Source organism: Tetrao urogallus (genome assembly GCF_951394365.1).
Source record: "Tetrao urogallus genome assembly, chromosome: 2".
In the NCBI taxonomy this organism is placed as follows: Eukaryota; Metazoa; Chordata; class Aves; order Galliformes; family Phasianidae; genus Tetrao; species Tetrao urogallus.
Window position 1 is genome coordinate 30,718,203 of NC_136814.1, and position 19,450 is coordinate 30,737,652.

A 19,450-nucleotide genomic window follows, 5' to 3' on the forward strand; every position below is an offset into this window, starting at 1 on the left:
TTTGTCAACCACAGCACAAAAGGATTCCCTCAAGGCAGTTTGCCATCATCAGCTGCACACTTCTCATACCAAGATGAGTCCAATGAACCTATCAGATAGCCAGCCTATTTTGTAACAAAGTTGGTTTTGTCTGCCTTTCACACAATACCTAGTAAGGCCATGGTCCAATACTCCACTTAGACCTAAGTCTGTTACAATCTCAGTAACAGCAAGAATATTCAGTCCAACAGAATTAACTACAAACTATCGTTTAGCTTGCAGACAGAATCTGCCTCACTGGAGTAAGCTAAACAAAAGACTCTGTGTTTGTGCTCCAGTTGTTAGAAAGCTAAAGAATAGGCCTCAGAGAGAAAGGCCGAAGATCACAATAAAAACTTGCAGAGTTGCCTTTATAAACATTCCAACTCTGCATGGCCAGGAGTATTAAAATGTGCGCCAGCACAGCTCCAAAAGGACACCAGGACTAAGACTGATATCACTGTCATCACAAAATCATCTCCACAAACAGAAATGATTTCAGTCCTGATGGAGACCAGCTATTTCAACTAAACAGTGACTTCAGCTCCTTCAACCCAATGACTACATTCCCCTAGAATGATGAATGGAGGTGCTCTTGAGGGGTGACTCAATGCCTGGCAATGGAAAGAGATGAGTAACTACCTTTGAACCAGTTCTTGTTCTAGCACACATACATCAATAGCACTGCCAAAGACCACAGAAGTGAAAATAGCTGCAGTATCAGAATGGTCTCAAAAGACTTGGGTTTCAGTTCTGGTTGATGCCAAGGATCCTTCACGTATACCTAGTGTTGCCACAGCAACACGGTTGACTTAATTAGTCAACCATGCCTTCAAATTACAGCTAAACCACTTTTCAGGCCCAAAATGCTTCTGATCTTCATCAGAGACAATGTGAGGACACAAAGCCTCACAGAGACCCCTGTGCAGAAACCTCTGACAAAACAAAACAGAACACTGTAAATCACTGTTTTGTAATTTCTAGGACGACATAATTATATAATCATCTATATTTTTATGTTTAAGTTTGGGAATCAAGAAGATTCAACACAGCTAATTATTCTCAGAAAAAAATTATTATAAACTATGCGCGTGAGAAAGAGACAGAGGAAAATGAGAGGGGTGCCACCATTGGTTTTTTGTTTTTTTTTTTTTTTTTTTTTTAAATTTACTCCAGTATAAAAAGCCAAAGATATAAAGAGCAAAGCAATAAGAACTCCAATACTGTGGGAAAACTCAGAAAAAAATACCTTGTCTAACAGGTAGATTTGTTCTGGAAAACAGGAGAGAATGTCTAAGCTGGACAACAGCTAAGAGGAACTGCACAGGAAAAGAGGTATTGGGCCCCCTGTACCTTTGGTACAGATGCACAGACAGCTGCTAATCCATACAACATCAGGTGATGAGTTCAAGGCAAGAAGCCTAAACAGAAATGAGGCATCAGTGGCAACCCACAAAGTACAAGCATTGATCACTTTCTCCTCTACATACCCAACAGCTTTAGCTGTGCACTTTGCTGTTGCTTTACTACCCCCCAGCCAAACCCAACACACCAGCAGAACAGGCTGAGTTTTGCAAGGACAGCAATCTCAGGCTAGGAATTCACAAGATAGGCACTAAAGATACCACGAGAAACTGAACATCAGTAATTTTTCTTCTTAGCCATTAATTACAGAACTAGAAGTCTAAATGTCACTTTGAGAAAATGTTTTGAAAGGGATACAGTGTTGAGTACAGCACCTTGTATCTGTAGCATGCTACATAGAAGTTGTACAGGCAAAGCATAGAGATCAAATGGGGCTGACTGTGACTGCAACTCATTTGCTTTTAATTTTTGTATTAGTAATCTTTCTTCTGAAGCCATAAGAGAATACAATAGAGCTCACGTATTGATTTGTATTCATCTGCCATTTGAGGAAAGAAGGCTTCACTTCAGCATTCAATAGAAAGACAATTACACACAATGAACATAGATGCTTCAAAGAATCTGTTGCCAATAAATGACATATTCCAGGAAATTCAAACCACTCTTCTCAAAATTCTGATATTGTGCAACATGAAAATAAAACCTAAGTAGAAGGAAAAGCAAAGCTTGCCACCTACTGCCCAATGACATAATATGTACTAGTATTGCCTAGCCTTCCTTTCAAGACTTATGTTTTCGAAACTCACTTCCATGACACAGTATGTACAGAATTGTTTCTTCAGCAGTCTTTTTAATAACAGAAAACACCAAGCAACCACAAACAGTATTTTCTTCAAACTGCTTTTAAATGACTTATAAAATGCTCAAAAAGTCTGGGTGCTATGGTAAATGATGCTTCAAACTGGAAAGACAAAAAAAAACCCCTGCTTTTAATATCGCCAAGTGGTATTATGGCCCTACAAGATAACTTGGAAAGAACTTGCTAGAGGGAAAGACAGACAGTATTTACTGCAGGCTCCTCTAGTAGAATACTGGCTGGTAAAATGCTTCAACTTACTTCTGAACAGTAACAGATCTTGTTTTTTTCCAGCTGTCATGTTCTTCAGAATCCACATTCATGTCTTCAATAGAAATAAAAAATATATATATCTGTCTCTTGCCATACACTGATAAGCAGTAACATCTCAAAATTCAACTTAAGATGACACAAGTAACAAACCTTCCTAGTAGTGGTTACATTAGCAACTGATTACACACTGAATCCAGCAGTTTCAGATTCCTGTGAGGAATTTATTGTACAGGGATGTATATATCATAGAAAACATTCATGAAGTTTAGAGTAAGTAGACACTGCTTTTCAGCAGGGATATCTGCCTCATAGTGAATAAAAACTTTTCAGACTATAGCAGTGAAGAAGCAAATGAGTATACTAGAGATGAAGCATGTCTCTCTTGGGGATCCTAAATCATGAGGCAAGCAAGCTATTCATAGATGAGAAATCAATGAGGCATTTGTAATTAATCAGACAGGCTCAACCCCGAAAATATGTCTGTCTTTGTCTGAGGTCAGCCCACATCATTCTCTGAATGAAAACACTTTGACTACCTAGTTATCTGCTACAAGAGTAAAATGGTAAGATCAGTAAAGGTCCTGGAGGGGGGCTCCTTTTGTCTTTGCTATCTATTTAATAAGGTTATTAAAAAACAAACTCTCAGTATAAGCTATGTGTTTAGACAATAGCAAGTTATACTAACACCCAAGACAAAAAATAAAATAAAATGAGGTGATACCTGCAGTTAATTTTTAAAGAGCTAAAGATCAAATAACAAGCAAGATTTCTGTTATAAGAACAAAGTGCTTTCTCAAAGTTCGAAATACCACCGACTCATTGATTACTTTAACACATACACAAAAAGTCCACAAAAAACCCCACATTTTTCTAAAGACAGAATACTGTTAAATATTATTTCTATAGTTCAGATCGGTAAGAAACCTTGCCCTTTTTTTTTCCTTTGGAAATTACAGATGTATTTTAACAATGGACATTGGTTTTGTGAATCACCCTCCTGAGAACTCGTCCCACAGCTGCATATAGGGACAATAAAAGTGACATGAAAAGGATTCCCATTAGCTTAATCAATCACATGTGCTCCACAAAAAACTACTTCAAATACTGTTTTTAGTTCATCCATGTCTTCTATCACTATTCTTGCACAGCATTTTAAGGAACAAACTTTTCACTCCTTTTAGTGAGTAAAATGTATCAGTCAAGTATAAAAATTGGTGAATAGTTGTTTGGATATCACAAACAGTTGTTAATAGAGCAATTCTTTTAAAGCAACTAGTCTGAATACTTGAAGACTTTCTAGTACATTTCAAAAGATTTATGCCAACTCAAATTGTAAACAAGTAAGCATTTCAGTCAAGTAAATGACTCTTACTAGAACAGAAAAGATGCTGCCACCTACCCATAAAAACTCATGCATCTTCAACCTCCCAACAAGCTACATGAATATATAAAAAAAACCTCTAACAATTTTAGTGACTATTAGATATTAAATGACAAATTGTTTGCCAACATCTCCTGAAATATTTCCTTGACAAATAGAAAAAAAAAAAAGCAAAATTTAAGTGGAACAGCCACACTAGAAGATCACATACCAACCAGTTCACAACAATAAATTAACACTGAATACTACTCATTAAATCCATTTGCTACGCATCCTTATGACCGGTATCATGGTTTTTGAACTAGAAGAAAAACTGAGAAATGCTATTGTTTGAAAAAGTGGCTTACATTCCTCTTCTCAACTGAGCTGAAAGCATTGGTTTAGTTTTAGAAGTAACTCACTTCCCTGAAAAGCAGTAGCAATTATTTCTATGTAGATGGAACGTGCCTACACCACTTGTGTTTTGCAGTTAATAATGTACATTAGTGAGAACATATTAAAGTACCACTCAAAAGAAAGTAACTCAGCAACCACTTAATTTAAACGATAAGTCTACCTTGCACGGAATGTGGTTCATTTGATGAGACTACTAGAAGAAAGAGCACAATGACACTCTCAAAAGCAATATGCCTTACAGAGCAGCTTGAATAAGTAGAATACATATGTGGTTTTCAAGTCCATTAAGAAGAAAATGGTTCAGAATACCTCCAAGGGTACACTCCACTTCTTTGGAGCAGTTCTCTCACACAAAGCACTGTGCAAAGATACCTTAGAAGTCATGCCAGATAGTTCATGACAGAATTTTCCTGATCCTCCATGGAGCCACCTAGTGTTAATGAAACCCTAACAAGTAAACAGTGAGGTCATTACATTTCAGAAAGTACTAAAGGGATGCAGCCATCAGCTTAACACTGAAAACAGAGCACAAGTCTTCCATTTCTCTGTGACACAAACAGTAGGCTCAAGAACTGATAGACAAACCTCTTGCCTGATCATTGGATTTTAGTTTTAACATCTGAGAAATAGCACTTCACCAGTGTTGCAAAGCACATGCGCTGATCTGAGCTCACATATTTAGGTATTCTTTTCTTATACTAAATCAGATAGTCAGAGCACTCGGCTATAGGAGTACAGAAACCATGACAAAGGCTCTGAAGACTAAGGTAATTTTCTCTGACTGTACTTAAAAACATAAAGTCATGGCACTTAACCACAGATTTGTTCAGGACCTTCTGTACAGTCAGACATACATTCTTAAGTGAACATATTAAAACCTGATTTGCACCGAGGAAAAGCAGCTTTAAGAACACCAATACAGAATTATCTTGCCCAGAAGAAAAAAAAACTGATTTTCAAAGAGATCACATCATCACTAGAATTACAGTTCAATCCTTTCCATAAGACATGGCATCTTCTCCTGAAGTAAGAAGGCAAGGGTAACATGAGTTCTTGGCTTTGAAAGGGCACAATATTACAGAGAGTAAATAAAACTGAACTACAGCTTTTAGAATGTAAGCAGCCAAAACAGAACATTCTAGTTTTAGCTTAAAGTTGTTTTGTTTTTTTTGTTTGCTTGGGTTTTGTCTGACTTCTATTCCTGAAAGTGTGAATAATTTTTATAAGCCAGACTTTAATAAGACCTTTGACAGTCTCCTGTTGTTTCCCTGTGGAAAAATTGGTTAAATATGGGTAAAATGGATTATAAAGTAGGAGAAAAAGCTGCCAATACTTCCTGACTGAAAAGACACTAATCAATCATGTAAAACCCAATAGACAGGAGGTGAAGTGAGTAACTAGCTATTTTCCTTACATATCGATACTGGGACCAGTATTGTTCAACATCTTTATTAATGACCCATACAAGAGGAAAAACACAGCCTCAGCAACTATGCGCACAATTTCAATCTAAGGAAATAGCTGTTGAACCAGAGGGCTGAGGGATTTTGACAGGCTCACAAGTTCAAAGGCACACAAAGTCCTGAGATGTAACAACCCTAGGCAAAAGTACAGATTTGGAGGTGAAACTGCTGGAAAGCAGCCTTGGAGAAAACGACTCAGGGCCTTGGTGGACAAGCTGAACACACGTCAGCAGCATGCCCCCATAGCAAAGAACACCAATCATACATATTGGACTGCATTAGCAACAGCACAGCCAGCAGGTCAAAGGAATATTATTCACCTCTATTTGGCACTTGCAAGACTGCATCACAAGCATTACATCCAGTTTGGGGCTTTCCAAATCAAGAAGGATACTGACACAGTGGAATGAGTCCACCAGAACCGCCAAGAACTGGAGCACAGATTGCATGAGAAGAGAGAAATGCATTTGCGCAGCTCAAGGGGAAGACGTTACTATTTACAACTCTTGAGAACTCATAGGGAAGACAGAGCCAGACTTTAGAGATTGACTCAAAACCACAAAGCATAACAGTCACGATGTGCAACAATAAAAATTACAACTAGATAGAGATTTTTTCAGTCATGGCATTTTTATTTATTTTAACCCTGAGGAAGGCCAAACAGTGCAGTAGGAGCCCAGAGATACTATAAAATCTCCAGCCTTGAAGTCCCCGAACTACTCAAAGCTCAACAATACAAACCTGCTTTAAGCATAAGGTTGGACCAGACTGCCTCCAGAGATCACTTCCAACCTGAATACGTCTGTACTTCTAAACTGAACACAACTCCGAAGTCCCATGCCATCCCTTAAAAACTAAAAAAGTTTCTTCATAAAAAACCAGGGTCTTTTCAGACAGTAGTTCAATCTCTTGTCAAAACAATAAAATTCAATAAAATACTTGCAAGCATATCCTGCCATCAAGTTTAAGTGCTCTGGCTCTTCCCTATAGAAAGTTTCACTTAGTCTGTACTGCTTTAATATCTTTAGTACAAAGAACAGTCCTAACAGTGATGTCCTCTAGAATTAATTACTCTCACCAGCTGTTAACCTTAAAAAAAAGACTGGAGAAGTGTTTTCTTTAAATCTTCACCTGGTCACCAATCTTGTAAACCAATGTTAAAACCTTGCTGTTTAAAAAAAAAAAAAAAATCACATATAGACAAAGATACAAAAACAACTCTAATACACAGGACAGAAAATGGAATAGGTAGAAGAGCTGCACTTACATTTTGTAGTAAGCCCCAGCCAAGAGAGTTAGTACAATGCAAAGTCAACAGCATCTAGATTTATCTACACAAAACCACAACTTATGAAGAGACTATAAAAAGAATATATTCATTTTTCAGTTACAAGTGTCCTCCATTGATAATTTCAGTAAGGTTACAGCAGTATGCCCAACTCTTCTCTCAGGTTTGCTTATTAAATTTAAATTCATACTGACCTCACACTTGTCTTTATCCAGCTATTAAGAACTGAGGAACTATTGGAAAATACATTACTTCCTTGAGCAGAGAGGGGAAAAAACAACTTTAATACACAGGTCAAATAGATTCACTAAAATGATCAAATGGCTTGTCTGCAATAGCATGAAACTAATTCCAGTATTCCAGGATTACAGATTTGGAGGGAACCTTTCATAGTGCGTTTCTAGATGCAGACACACCGATAATCCCAATTCTGTCACCTAAAGTCTGCACATATCTACCTCTCCTTTGTTGACCTTTGCCCAGTGCAAGAGCCAGCTTTCCAACTTTCAAACTTTCATTATCACTTCGCAATCCCATTAACAATTGTCTCTTTGAAGAGGCTGCTATTGGCTGAAGGAACACTGAAACACTTCAGTATATTACTGAGCTTGATGCTAGCGAGTATTTTGAAAACCATAATGGAAAGCTTAAAGAAAAAAAAAAAAAAAAAAAGCTCCTCTCCCCCTCCCTCCTCATCCACGATTTTTTGCTCCCACAGCTGGTAAATGCCAAAAATCAAACTGCTGGGGCTATGCTGCTGCCAACATGTGAGAGAATGAGAAGCGAAGGGGACGTTCAGAGTTACTCGAGAGCTATCACAGCAATTCAGGACCACAAAGCACATCTGTTATTGAGATCAGAGTTACCAACAGGTTTCAATAAAAAGCAGATTTTTGTTTCCAAGACACCATTTGTTTTCAATTACAGCCATCCACGTCTTCTGCTAACATTCTTCAAAGATGAGACCCTGTACCTGATAACATCCATCCCCAGCCCAGGGCTATGGCAGTGCCTGTGTGTTCTAAATCCAAGATATTCCAGGAAATTAATCTCTCTCCAGGTTTCCTTCTGTTCAGCACCCTGTTCTTCAAAAAAAGATCTCTAAGAAGAAAAGTGAACTTCCTATTTCCCTATCACTGCTACTGTAATCCCATGAAAACTCATTAAAACACATCTTGATGAATTGCTAGAAAAATTGCATTGAAAAACAAAAATTGATAGGGAACAGCAAAACAGAAGTGCTGTTGAGACTGGTCTACTGTAGGAGCTTATTTTGGTGTTTCAGGTTGAGTTCTGCTCTGGCTCTCAACAGTCCTTGACAACTTAGCATAGCAAGCAGTGTTTGGATTATCATATCAACAGCATCCACAGCCAACAGCCCTAGTCCTGCCATAGCCTTTCATAGGTTTTTAAGAGTAGGAACAGGAAAAAGCTATTCAAAAAGATTTGAGTAGCACACAGAAAAGACAAAAACCACAAGATATTCAAAGGAGAAACTGAAGTACAAATTAGATCATTTGCTCTGCCCTAATGGTAGAGATCTGACCTCAGTCCTCTTTCAGCCCTGTAAATTGTCCTATTAGTCTACACAAGATCTACTGATAAGATAGCACTGATTTCAACAGTTACATCTAGACATGCACCTTTTTGTCTCATGTGAGTGGTTTGTCAAACAGCTCACTTCCTCCCTGTCTCCTGATAGGGTTATAAGCTGGATTTCTCAGAAAAACAGAGTCTTCAGAGTTATTTTTCCCACTCCACTACTAAGCTGCATGAAAATGACTCATCCTCATGTCATTTCAAAAACTAACAGTCCCATTTACCTTAAAAAAAGTCTCTCTAAACCTAGGAGAAAATCCTTAGGTTAAGAAGGTTGTATTAACAAAGTCCACATAGCTTAGCACTGCTTGTGGAAGTGTACAGAAGTCTTCGGATAACAGATAATTTCTTGAGTTTTCTTGAGTCCAAAGTCAGTTCGTTTGCATCTGGAACATTGTTCTATGCAAGCAGGAGCAGAGATTTTGGTGAAGCATGACATTTTGCAGCATGCAAAGGCAAGTGCTCTCTAGAAAAACCGAGTCATAGCTTGGTGCTCTACACAAGCAAAGACAAATACGTGTTTGCTATCTCCTTTCTTCATATTTATCCCTGAACTCAGAATTTCCAGCAATAATGGCAGATAAATCTTCACTGGAAATATCCATGAGCTTCTCCTAAGCATCATTTCAGAGGGTGTGGAAAAGGACAGAATTTTTTTCAGGCAAGAGGAAACAACATTTTTCTTTTAATTGAAGTACATTTTACTACCAAATTTGGACAACTTGCCTGTCTTGCAACAGAAGAAAGAGATGCTTGAGAATACTGTGCAGAGGGAAGAAGAGGGAGGAAGGCACACAGGAGTAAGTTCTGATAAGAAAGGAATTGCCTGGCTTCTTTGAAATGATTTGCTAGAGAGAGCTTTGTGGAGCTAGGCAAAGAAGCCAGGTGCTGAGGATTAGTAGTTCTGCTGGGTCTGTGAAAAGGGAGCAGTGAAAAGTATGACGATTTTAGTGGTAATATCCCCTTCATATTAGTGATTCCAATAATGTTATTTCTCTGATAGACTGATAAACTGGGCTCAGAGCACTTAAAAAAATATCAAAATTGGGTGAAATTTTCTGTCTTGTGACTTCGAATCCATTTGTTCTTAAAGCCCACTCCACCTTCTAAATTTCTCAAATTACATGCTGGAAAGAGGTTAAGAACCCCTGCAGAACTGAGGTTAAGTTCCTTCCTCCTATTATATGACATGTATGAAGCTGGTTTTGCTTATGACTCCACAATAACACAAGCTACAACATCCACAAGAGGAACTGAATAAGTTTGGGAGGTAGGAATCCAACAAAGAGGCAACCTGAAAGCACTAGATATCGTTGGCAGTGTCTGGTGATCTCTATTCTCAGAAGCAGCTTGGAGAGGTGTACTTTGTTATTAGGAGCATACAACTTCTTTGGTGCAGTCTACAATAACCATACGATTCCATTCTGACTGTGGGCTTTTTAAGATTACCTTTTTTATAATTCTGGACGTGGGAAAGCACAGTTTAATCTCCAGTCCTAATAATCTTTCTATCGTGTCTAGAAGAAAAATAACTGTATCCTACTTACAGCTATTAAAAAATAACATCTGTTGCAGGAGGGATACACTTTTTGCCTCTGATTTCACCTGAAGCTGAAGGAATAGTAACTGCTACAGATACCTAAAACTGTCAACATTCAATTCGAACACCAGGCTCCTGTGCAATCGTCTCCTCACATATCACATGCAGCCCTGAAGCAAGCTCCACACACATTCAAAAAAGCAACATTATAGGCAGAGAAATTTCAGACTCATTTGAAGTATTTCAGCTAATCAAAGTAATACAAAGTCTGGAGGCAGAGAAAGAAAATTTTTCTATGATAGTCATGTTTCCAGTTTGCAAGGAACAATATTTTATAATTCTAACATACTGGACCTCATTGAAAGAGAAAATAAATTTAAAAACAAACAAAACACTTACTGTGGTTGCATTTGCTGAGGTAATCCAACAGGAGGCTTCTGCTTGATGGTGAATGCCATCTGAGGCATAGGGCCAGCCTTCGGTGGGACTTGCACCTTCTGGGAGAAAGCCTGCTGGGCAGCCTGCTGGGGGATGGGCCACGGGGGTACAACGGGGCTCCGGCCTCCAGTGGAAGATGTGTCTTGCATGACTGTATCCTCACAGGAATTGCCTTTTGTTCCTGGCTTACACACACAGAGCTGAGGCCGCAGACACATCCCTCCGTTTTGGCACGGTGGTGCACAGTTAGCTATAGAAAGACATTTTAAAATGCACCTGTGAAACAAAGAACAGCAGAACATGCAAACCCACCCCACAGTTAAAAAAAAAAAAAAAAAATATATATATATATATATATATATATATATATATATATAAATGTTAATCGAGTATGAGACTGTAACATTGCTAAGCTCCACAGAAGCACATAAGTTGGTAGAGCGTTTATTGTCCTCCTACATAATACACGTGTGACATTTGAACAGCTTGAAAAAGCAAAATGACGCAGATGTAAAAAATAGGAAATACACAAGTTAAAATCTATATAGCACTATTATAAACCTGCCTACTAGCAGTCTTCTGTACCCCTTCCCTGCATCCTGCTTCTCCATACAGTAACAACCAAATTGCATACTGATGGAAAAGAATGCAGATTATAAAACTATATTGTTGATCCAAGCTTGGATACATTCTGTTACTATTTAAAGTGATCTGAAGAACACTACAGCCAAATTACAGGTGACTAAATGATATAAAAAGGCATGATGCAATTCAACCCTTCCACTGCTTCAACCATTCCAAAGCAAAGAAATCACCACTGCAGTAACATTTAAAGATGAGAGATGCACAAACTGTTCCTACAATGACATAATTACAACCAGGGATGGTGTTCTTTGAAGAAACAGACAGGTGTTTAAGATTGCCTTGAACTACACATTGCTCTATGTTCCTTTTTCCATCTGTGTGGATGGATAAGTCTCCTCAAAAGACAATTCACTTTCAGATACCTGCCCTCAGATGGGATTAATTAATTACACTGTTTGTATCACTATCCACTGACTATAGAGGGAATTTGAATAATTAACTTAGTCTCAACATTAGACCTTGTTAAAACACAATTAGTTCAGTTCCATTTTGAATAAGCAAGAAATAGAGAAGATGCAAATCTCACAGATGAAATGAAAAAAGCAATAACAGCAGCTATGATCATATATATACATAAATTGCATAAATTCAGGATTTATTTTAGGTGGTTAATCTTAAAATGTTATTCCATTTTAAAAAAATTTAAATAACAAAGATGGAAAAAAGACGTTTTCTTATTCAGTGGATACATTTTAATAGTAAAACAAAATTTGAACTAAAATATTTATCAAAAAATATATTTTTTTCCCCATTTTTCCCCCTAGAGATGGTATTCAGTGAAGCACTTATGAGAAAATATACTGCTGAGCATACTTCTAATATTGGTAGCAGAAGACTTTTTTTTTTTTTTTTAAGCTCAGATAAAACAATATGCCAGAGCACCAAATCTACAAGTCTTACAGGCTTATCTGTATCATAAAATACAACACATGGTACTATACCATATTTCAGTATATCCAATTTCATAACAATTTGGAGAAAAGAAAGCACCGCTCCAAATAAATTGGAGAACTCCGCACTTCAATCAAGTTTCAACACATACACTATATATAAAAAGTACACATACAAGTTCACATATGAAAAACATTGCTAGGATGGAAGTGTGTTAATTCAGTGGGACTTCTTTGTCAGCTGATATCATTTGATAGAAACATATCACATGTATCATCTGTACACATGGCACTAGATTTGCCACAGATCTTGTGCTTTATATGGAGTTCTTCTCTCAGATAACTTCCCCTTCCATCTGTTATTCAGCAGCCTATCTCCTCTTGAATGCTGTTTGACTGAACTAGCTTAATTGCACCTTCTGCATCCCCGGCCACAAAAAAAAAAAAAAAAAAAAAAGTCATTCACTTATTTGTATTTCTGGTTACTTTAAAAAGCATGGATTGTGTCTTTGACTGCCAGAAGACTGAAGAAAATTTTCACTGAGAACTTGAGAAGGGATTTACAACAAACATATGTTGTTATTCATAAGCCAACTCTTCCTTGCGTCTTGCCTTTAAGACCCAGATTTTGCTAGGCACACAAGAAATTCACACAACTGCAGTGGATCATATGTTTGGAAAATAGATTCTGGGACTCTAAATTGTGAAGGAATGGAGAAAAACCTGAATTTGTTATGAGCTACCATTGAATACCAGCCACTGAAAAATACTGCAAAAAAGCAGAAAAAGCAGGTATCTAACTGCCCTAAGCACCACAATGCACCAGAAATATGAAAAAGTTACAGGCTAGACTGACTGCAACATTACCATAATTTGGAACCATGTATCAGCTGAACAAAGCCTAAGCCTACAACACTCATTGGATTTCCCTTATTCTAATCCTCCTTGACTTGATAAAATTAAATATTTTCGGAAGAACTAAAGATCAAAGATCACAAGACCCCTCTGGAAGATTTGTAAACATGGAAATAACAAAGCACACATTCAAAAGGACCTTTTCAAAATTCTTTTTAACATGGTTCTGTAAATAGGACACCTGTATTTTTAGTTACATACAACTACAGGCAAACCAGGCCACTCCAACACACCTCCTTCATGACTAAATAGGAACTCTCATTCCAGTATTGCTCTTAAAAAAAAAAAATAAAAAAATAAAAAAATAAATGAATCTCATCATTGCAAGGACAAAGCACACAGAATCTTATTACTGCTGGGTAACTGGTCTCAGTGCTACTACTGAGCTCCAGCTGGAAAGGAAGCAAGGAACACAGCATCTCCTACTTGATGAAATAGAAGAACAGCTGCCTCAGCAACTCTCCTCTCTACTGCATGCAAATCACTGAATACAGGCTGCTAATACAGAAAACAAACCAAACAACAATCTGCACCGCATTTTGAGTTGTTGAAAAATAATCTGACAGTTTCTTTATGTGACTTCGTCTTCCTTTCTAGATAGAATCACACTACCAGACAGTGACAACACAATAGTTTCAAACAGAAATAACCAAGTAATACAAATCTAGGAGGTGCAGGTGACTCAGATGTGTTCATTAAGAACACTGCCCACATAACTAGTGATAGAACTATAGAGAATAGCCTCAAGTTGTGCCAGAGGAGGTTCAAGTTGGATGTTAGGAAAAGATGCTTCTTCAAAGGAGCGGGGAGGCAGTGGCACAGGCTGCCCAGGGAGGTGGTGCAGTCACCATCCCTGGAGGTGTTCAAGAAACATTTATGTGTTGTACCAAGGGACAGGGTGTAGCAGGGAAATATTGGTGGTAGGCAGATGGTTGGACTGGATGACCTTGGAGGTCTTTTCCGACCTTGACGATTTGACAATTCTGTGCATTATTCCTCACTAACATCACTATGATAAAAGGCTTTGAAGAGACTCCAAGAGCAGAGCAGTGACTCAGACACCTTTGTCATCCTGTAATAACAGCATAAAGATCACAGTGAAATAATTTTGGCACAATCTGGAGTGTTTTAGAAAGAAATAACAATCTTCTGCAAAAGATTTAGAAGTCTCATTTTTACAACATGAAAAAGCATTCATATTTTAAGTATATTTACTGAGATTTATGGACTTCCATCTATATTGACCTAGAGGCTTCTCAACAACTTATTTCAAGAATAGAAATCAAACACAGAATTAAGCTCATAAGACCATCCCAAAAAGGTAGAAGGAAATACCTGCTCTCCTAGGACACCAATCACAGTTGTGCATTTCCTAATTTAAAGTAAAATAATAATTTATGCATGCACAGAAAAGAGCACTGAGAAAACAGCAGCTCTTTTTCTTGTTGTTAGGAACCAACCTATGCTTCAAAAACCTAAAAAGTCTTCAGCTTCCACTTATCAAAGTGAATCTAATAAGGTTGCAGTGAGTTTTCGTCTGCCTGGTTCAAAACACAAACCGTTTTGAAATTACTATTTCTTTTTTACCCCAACTGGAAGATTCTCGCTTCACTTACAGTGACATAAAACCAGAAGGTTTCTCAAATTTATGTGTAAAGCATACAAAGCTCCACAGGACAAACTGCATTACTCCACCAACAAAACGAGCATCAGCAGTCCCAGCAAATGTTAAGAGATGCAGTCTGAAATGTGACCAGTGACAGCAGGCTGAAAAAACTGACCCACGAGATCTTCACAACAATCCACCCTTCGGCTGAAGTTCATTAATGTTGTGTAACAGATCACAAAGTGGGATACAAGATCACAGTTTTAGGAAAGAACTAAATGAGCTTTTAATTGATACAATGCAGAAGTTTATTTTTAAAAATGGTCAAAACAGCTGCCATGTGCCAAATGTATGACCTAATTACTTTGTTTTAAGACAACAATAATGGCACATTTAACTTGAAACACCCTTATTTTCCATAGAGCTAAGCTTGAAAAAACTGGTGTGTGGAAAAAGTCGATCATGGAAAAAAAAAAATAATGGGTGGATACACCTCTGTTAAAGGTGGTGGGTTTTGTGACATGACTGCAAATTCAAAATGAAGCTCAGTAAGGATGCAAGTAATGAGATTAACCTTAGAGAGTGAGATCAAAGATGGGTTTATTTAGTTCAGCCTGCTCTCCTCTCATTAACATGGATGCTTAAGAATGGGTATAAAAACTGGGTGAGAGATAACATTTTGTACCATTATAGCCTTAAAAAAATTAGACAATTTCTGAGCAGGAGTACTGTTTGCACATTTAATAGCTCTCAACAGAGCTTTCCATCAGGAGTTCACCAATCTGTTTTCCAAACTAAAACTTCTTTTGCCGAGGAAGTTGGCCAGTTGGGAAGACTGGGTACATACAATATAACAAACCACCCCTGCTTTCCAAAGGAGTGATTTGGTAAAGGAACATGAACCTACTTTGGGTTATTTTTTGCAGGAGTTAAATAAAGGAAGTTTGTCCCATAGGCAGCAGAATTAGTACAGGCCTGCCAGAAAATAACAAGCGGGACTGTGATGATCAAAGGCAGGAAATCACCTTTTTGTATGTCATGCCTAAACATTCTAGAACTTCTAAGTACAGAAAACTTGAACAAGCAAGCATAAGCAAAAGGCTGCAAATTTATAGGTAGGGAAGAAAAAGCAAGCAGGACATCACCTCTTAAGTGTACCAAGTAGGAACAGCTGGTGGCAGTTTGAAACACTAACCTCACACCTGTGGCAGAGAGGGAGTAATTAACCCAGGGTATCATTGCTTTGAAAGTCCCTGAACCACAAGACACTGCAGTTTTCTGTAAAACTATCTCAACATGCTGACCGTTTTAACATATCTTTCCCTACAGAACTACTGCTCACCTCTGTAAGCAGACTGGTTAGATGGGCACTCACCAGCCCTAGTATGGCTGTATTTATGCCATTCTTTGACAAAAGCAGTCACAGAACAACAATGCTGCCCTTAGGCCTTAGAAGATCCTTCCAACACATCCGTGTTATAGATTTGTGACTGATTTACATGTACATAGGTCATTCTCAAAGTAGCACCCCCTATTTATTTCAGTGGAAACTACAACAGATATGAGGAGCACAATAACATAGTCTGATCAAGCACAGTTGCAGCCACAAATCACTCTTTTTCAACACAGTCACCACCATTAGCCATGCATTTTCACCAGCAGCGATCAAGAGCCTGCATGCTGCACTCAAAAATCTGAACCAGTCAAGATGACCCGCTGTTCACAACTGCTATGATGACACAGTTTCTAGGAAAATGTTGCCCATGCAGTCCATCATTCACCAGCCCAAGCAGATGAAAGTCAGAACGTGCCAAACCCTCACTATGAGGTGGGTGAGGTAAGACAGCCCAATCAAGATAGGCAATGTGCTCCACTGTTTTCAAGCTGGCATGGGGCCTGGCATTATGGTGCTGTAAGAGAAAGGTTGACTTCTTCTCTGGTCTGACTGTGCAAGCTCAAGCCTTCAACTTAGTCAGCACTGTGATAAAGCAGTCAGAATTGATGGTTTGTCTGGGTTTCATGATATCCACAAGGATCACATCCTTTCCTATCCCAAAAAACATCACACATCACTCACTGAGGGCTGTCTCATGAACTTTCTCATCAGTGGGGAATTTACATGTCATCACTCCACAGACCACTATTTTGACTCCGGCTCCTAATGGTGACACCATGTCTTGTCACCAGCAAGCAATCCAGGAAACTGTCACCTTCAACTTTGGTTCAGTAAATACTGACAAACTTGCACATCACTCTTTCTGATCCTGTGTGAGCACTCATGGGACACACCTGGTGCAAACTTGGTGATATTCCAGTGTTGTCACCATTGCTTCCAAGATATTGAGACAGATTAAGATCATTAAGCTCATCACTTTGATTTTACATTAATTTACATTCACCTTCTCCAAACAATGGCATCTCACTTATATCCTTGCATCTCCTGATCATATGGAGAACTGAAATTTACAGAAGTATTTTTAAATGCAAAATTCACAAGAAAGTTTAAATGGTGCAAAAAAAAAAAAAAAAAAAAAAAATTCATGCACCACTAAATTTTTTGCCTCAGTTCTACCTTTAAGAACCTCCTCTGTCAAACAGGCGCTGTTGGTTTGTATTTAAATGACCACAAACATTTACCATATTTCCTAAGCTCTAATGCTTTGATATGATGAACTACAATGAACAGTAGTGAGCTGTGTTATTTCTAATGAGCTCATCCAATAGAACCTTTCTGTTTGAAAACAGATTTTAATAAGAGGGTATTTTTCCCTTTCAACTGCATATAAGCAAGCACCAGTTTGGTTGTCAGGAGAATGTGCTGACTTCCAACAACTTCCACCACTGCAAATGTCTCACTATCCATACTGCCAAATATTGCTAATCCTTTATAAAAACCTAAGCCTATGTTGTGAACTGTTATCTTTAACAGGAATGTGTAAAGCCTGTCAGACAAAATATATACTAGAGCACAATAACAGAAAATAGTCATTGGAAGGAGGCTTAGAAGTGTGTGAATGCTTCAGATTCCAGTATAAAATGGTCAAGCAACAATGCATGTATCAAGTCTACATAAAAGGGAAAAGCAACACTAACATGAGTATACCTGTGCTTAGAGCAAGGTTCCAAGTTCTGCTATGTTCAGCATGGGAACAGACTATTAAGGGCATAGCAAGTACTGTCATCTTTTTCATTAATCAAGATTTCTATTCCTCAAGCACACAGAGAAACCAAATCTAAGTATATCTTGGTTGAGTGAGCATCCTAAACTAAATCTGTGATACAAAGGCACCTCTAGCTCCTGCTGTGTTGAAAGACAGAGCAATGATCCCCCACCAGTACCAAAAGAAAAGAGGAGAAAGGCCTCCTTTCTCTTGAGAGGCTATGGGGATTCTGAATGGGAAGAGGCGTCCTGCATTGGTTCCCTCAGAGGAATCTGAATACAGTGCCAATATCCCAGAGAAGGGCAAAGTTTACAATGACTTCCTGTTCTCCCAATTGCCCTACTGAGTAGCTCACCACTTGCTATTAGACTTTTATATACTGGATGCCACATCTTACATCTTTGAAAGCACTACATATGTCAGGAATAAGGAAGCAACACAGGTTTTGGATTTCTAGTCTCCAAACTGAAGAAACATTTAGTGCTGACCATCGAGTACTTTTCTGGGGATCCAGTTCTCCATCTGAGTAACTTTCTCCAGATGGTTTTCAACAACTGAATTTTACCAGAAGTATATCTAATACCTCTACACAGTTGTTGAAGAGGGAGAGATGAATTAGCCACCAAGCTTGAGACAACAACGTTGTAAAACAATCCCATAGGAAGTTAAAGTTACTTCATGTCATTTCTGCTGGTTCTTTAGCTCCAAAAGAGATTGCATGATCTCTATATGATTAATGGAAGAAATATTATGACCATCTGTGTCTTCCTACACAGGAAATTTGTTCTTATCACAACTACATGGTCTTAGGGAATTCTTTCCCTAAATATACTTCAAAGGAAATCATGCATCATGAAGGAATTCACTGGTCCACTTCAGACATCTGATGCATTCCTATGTTGACATGGACAACTACCATAAATAAATATAACCTCCAAGAAAGGGGGGAAAACACACAGACAACAACAACAACAACAACAGCCTTTGTCACACAGTTTAAAAAAATAATAATAAAATAGTTGCTCTGCCAGCACAATGAGCACATAGCACACTTGATTATTTTCCTACCTATCTTCATATGCTATAATAGATCAGAATTTAATGATAACTATACTCAAATATTTCAAAAGTCTAACTTCAGCAAAAGGACAGTACTTTAACAGGCATAAGAACACAATGTGCTAATTGATATTGGCATTTTCAATCATGTATTTACTGGAGTTTGTGCAGTCTAACTTAATTATTTGCACTATGTAATCTATGAGATTATTTTTAGTATTTAATGATTTGTGATCAGAATTACACATATTCTGATATTACAAACAATTAAGATTCTCACATGCTACACATACTTCTTTCAACCACTATAAATGAAATAAAACACTACAGAATGGACCAGAAATTCCATGTTATGTGCTGTTTTTGCTTGCTGGAGCACTTAATGATGAATTCTGCAATCCTTTTAATTCTTTTAACTTTGCTCATTACGTTGTTTATTCATTTTGTTACAAAATACTTCGTAAGAAATACACAGGAAACTGAACAAACTAGTAGAAATTCAATAAAGCAATTGAAAAATTTTAACTGGATGCAGGATTCAGACAATTGAAACATTA

At 37.9% G+C, this 19,450-nt stretch overlaps 1 protein-coding gene across 1 annotated transcript in view; it reads right to left on the bottom strand.

Moving 5' to 3' along the window:
- Window positions 1-19,450, bottom strand: part of LTBP1 (latent transforming growth factor beta binding protein 1) — a gene marked incomplete at both ends in the record, with an annotated part of 180,805 nt that overhangs the window by 154,603 nt on the left and 6,752 nt on the right. Inside the window, one exon of the mRNA XM_079550558.1 lies at window positions 10,579-10,867. Within this exon, the coding sequence (XP_079406684.1) occupies window positions 10,579-10,867 (289 nt within the window). The remainder of the gene's footprint in view (window positions 1-10,578; window positions 10,868-19,450) is intronic.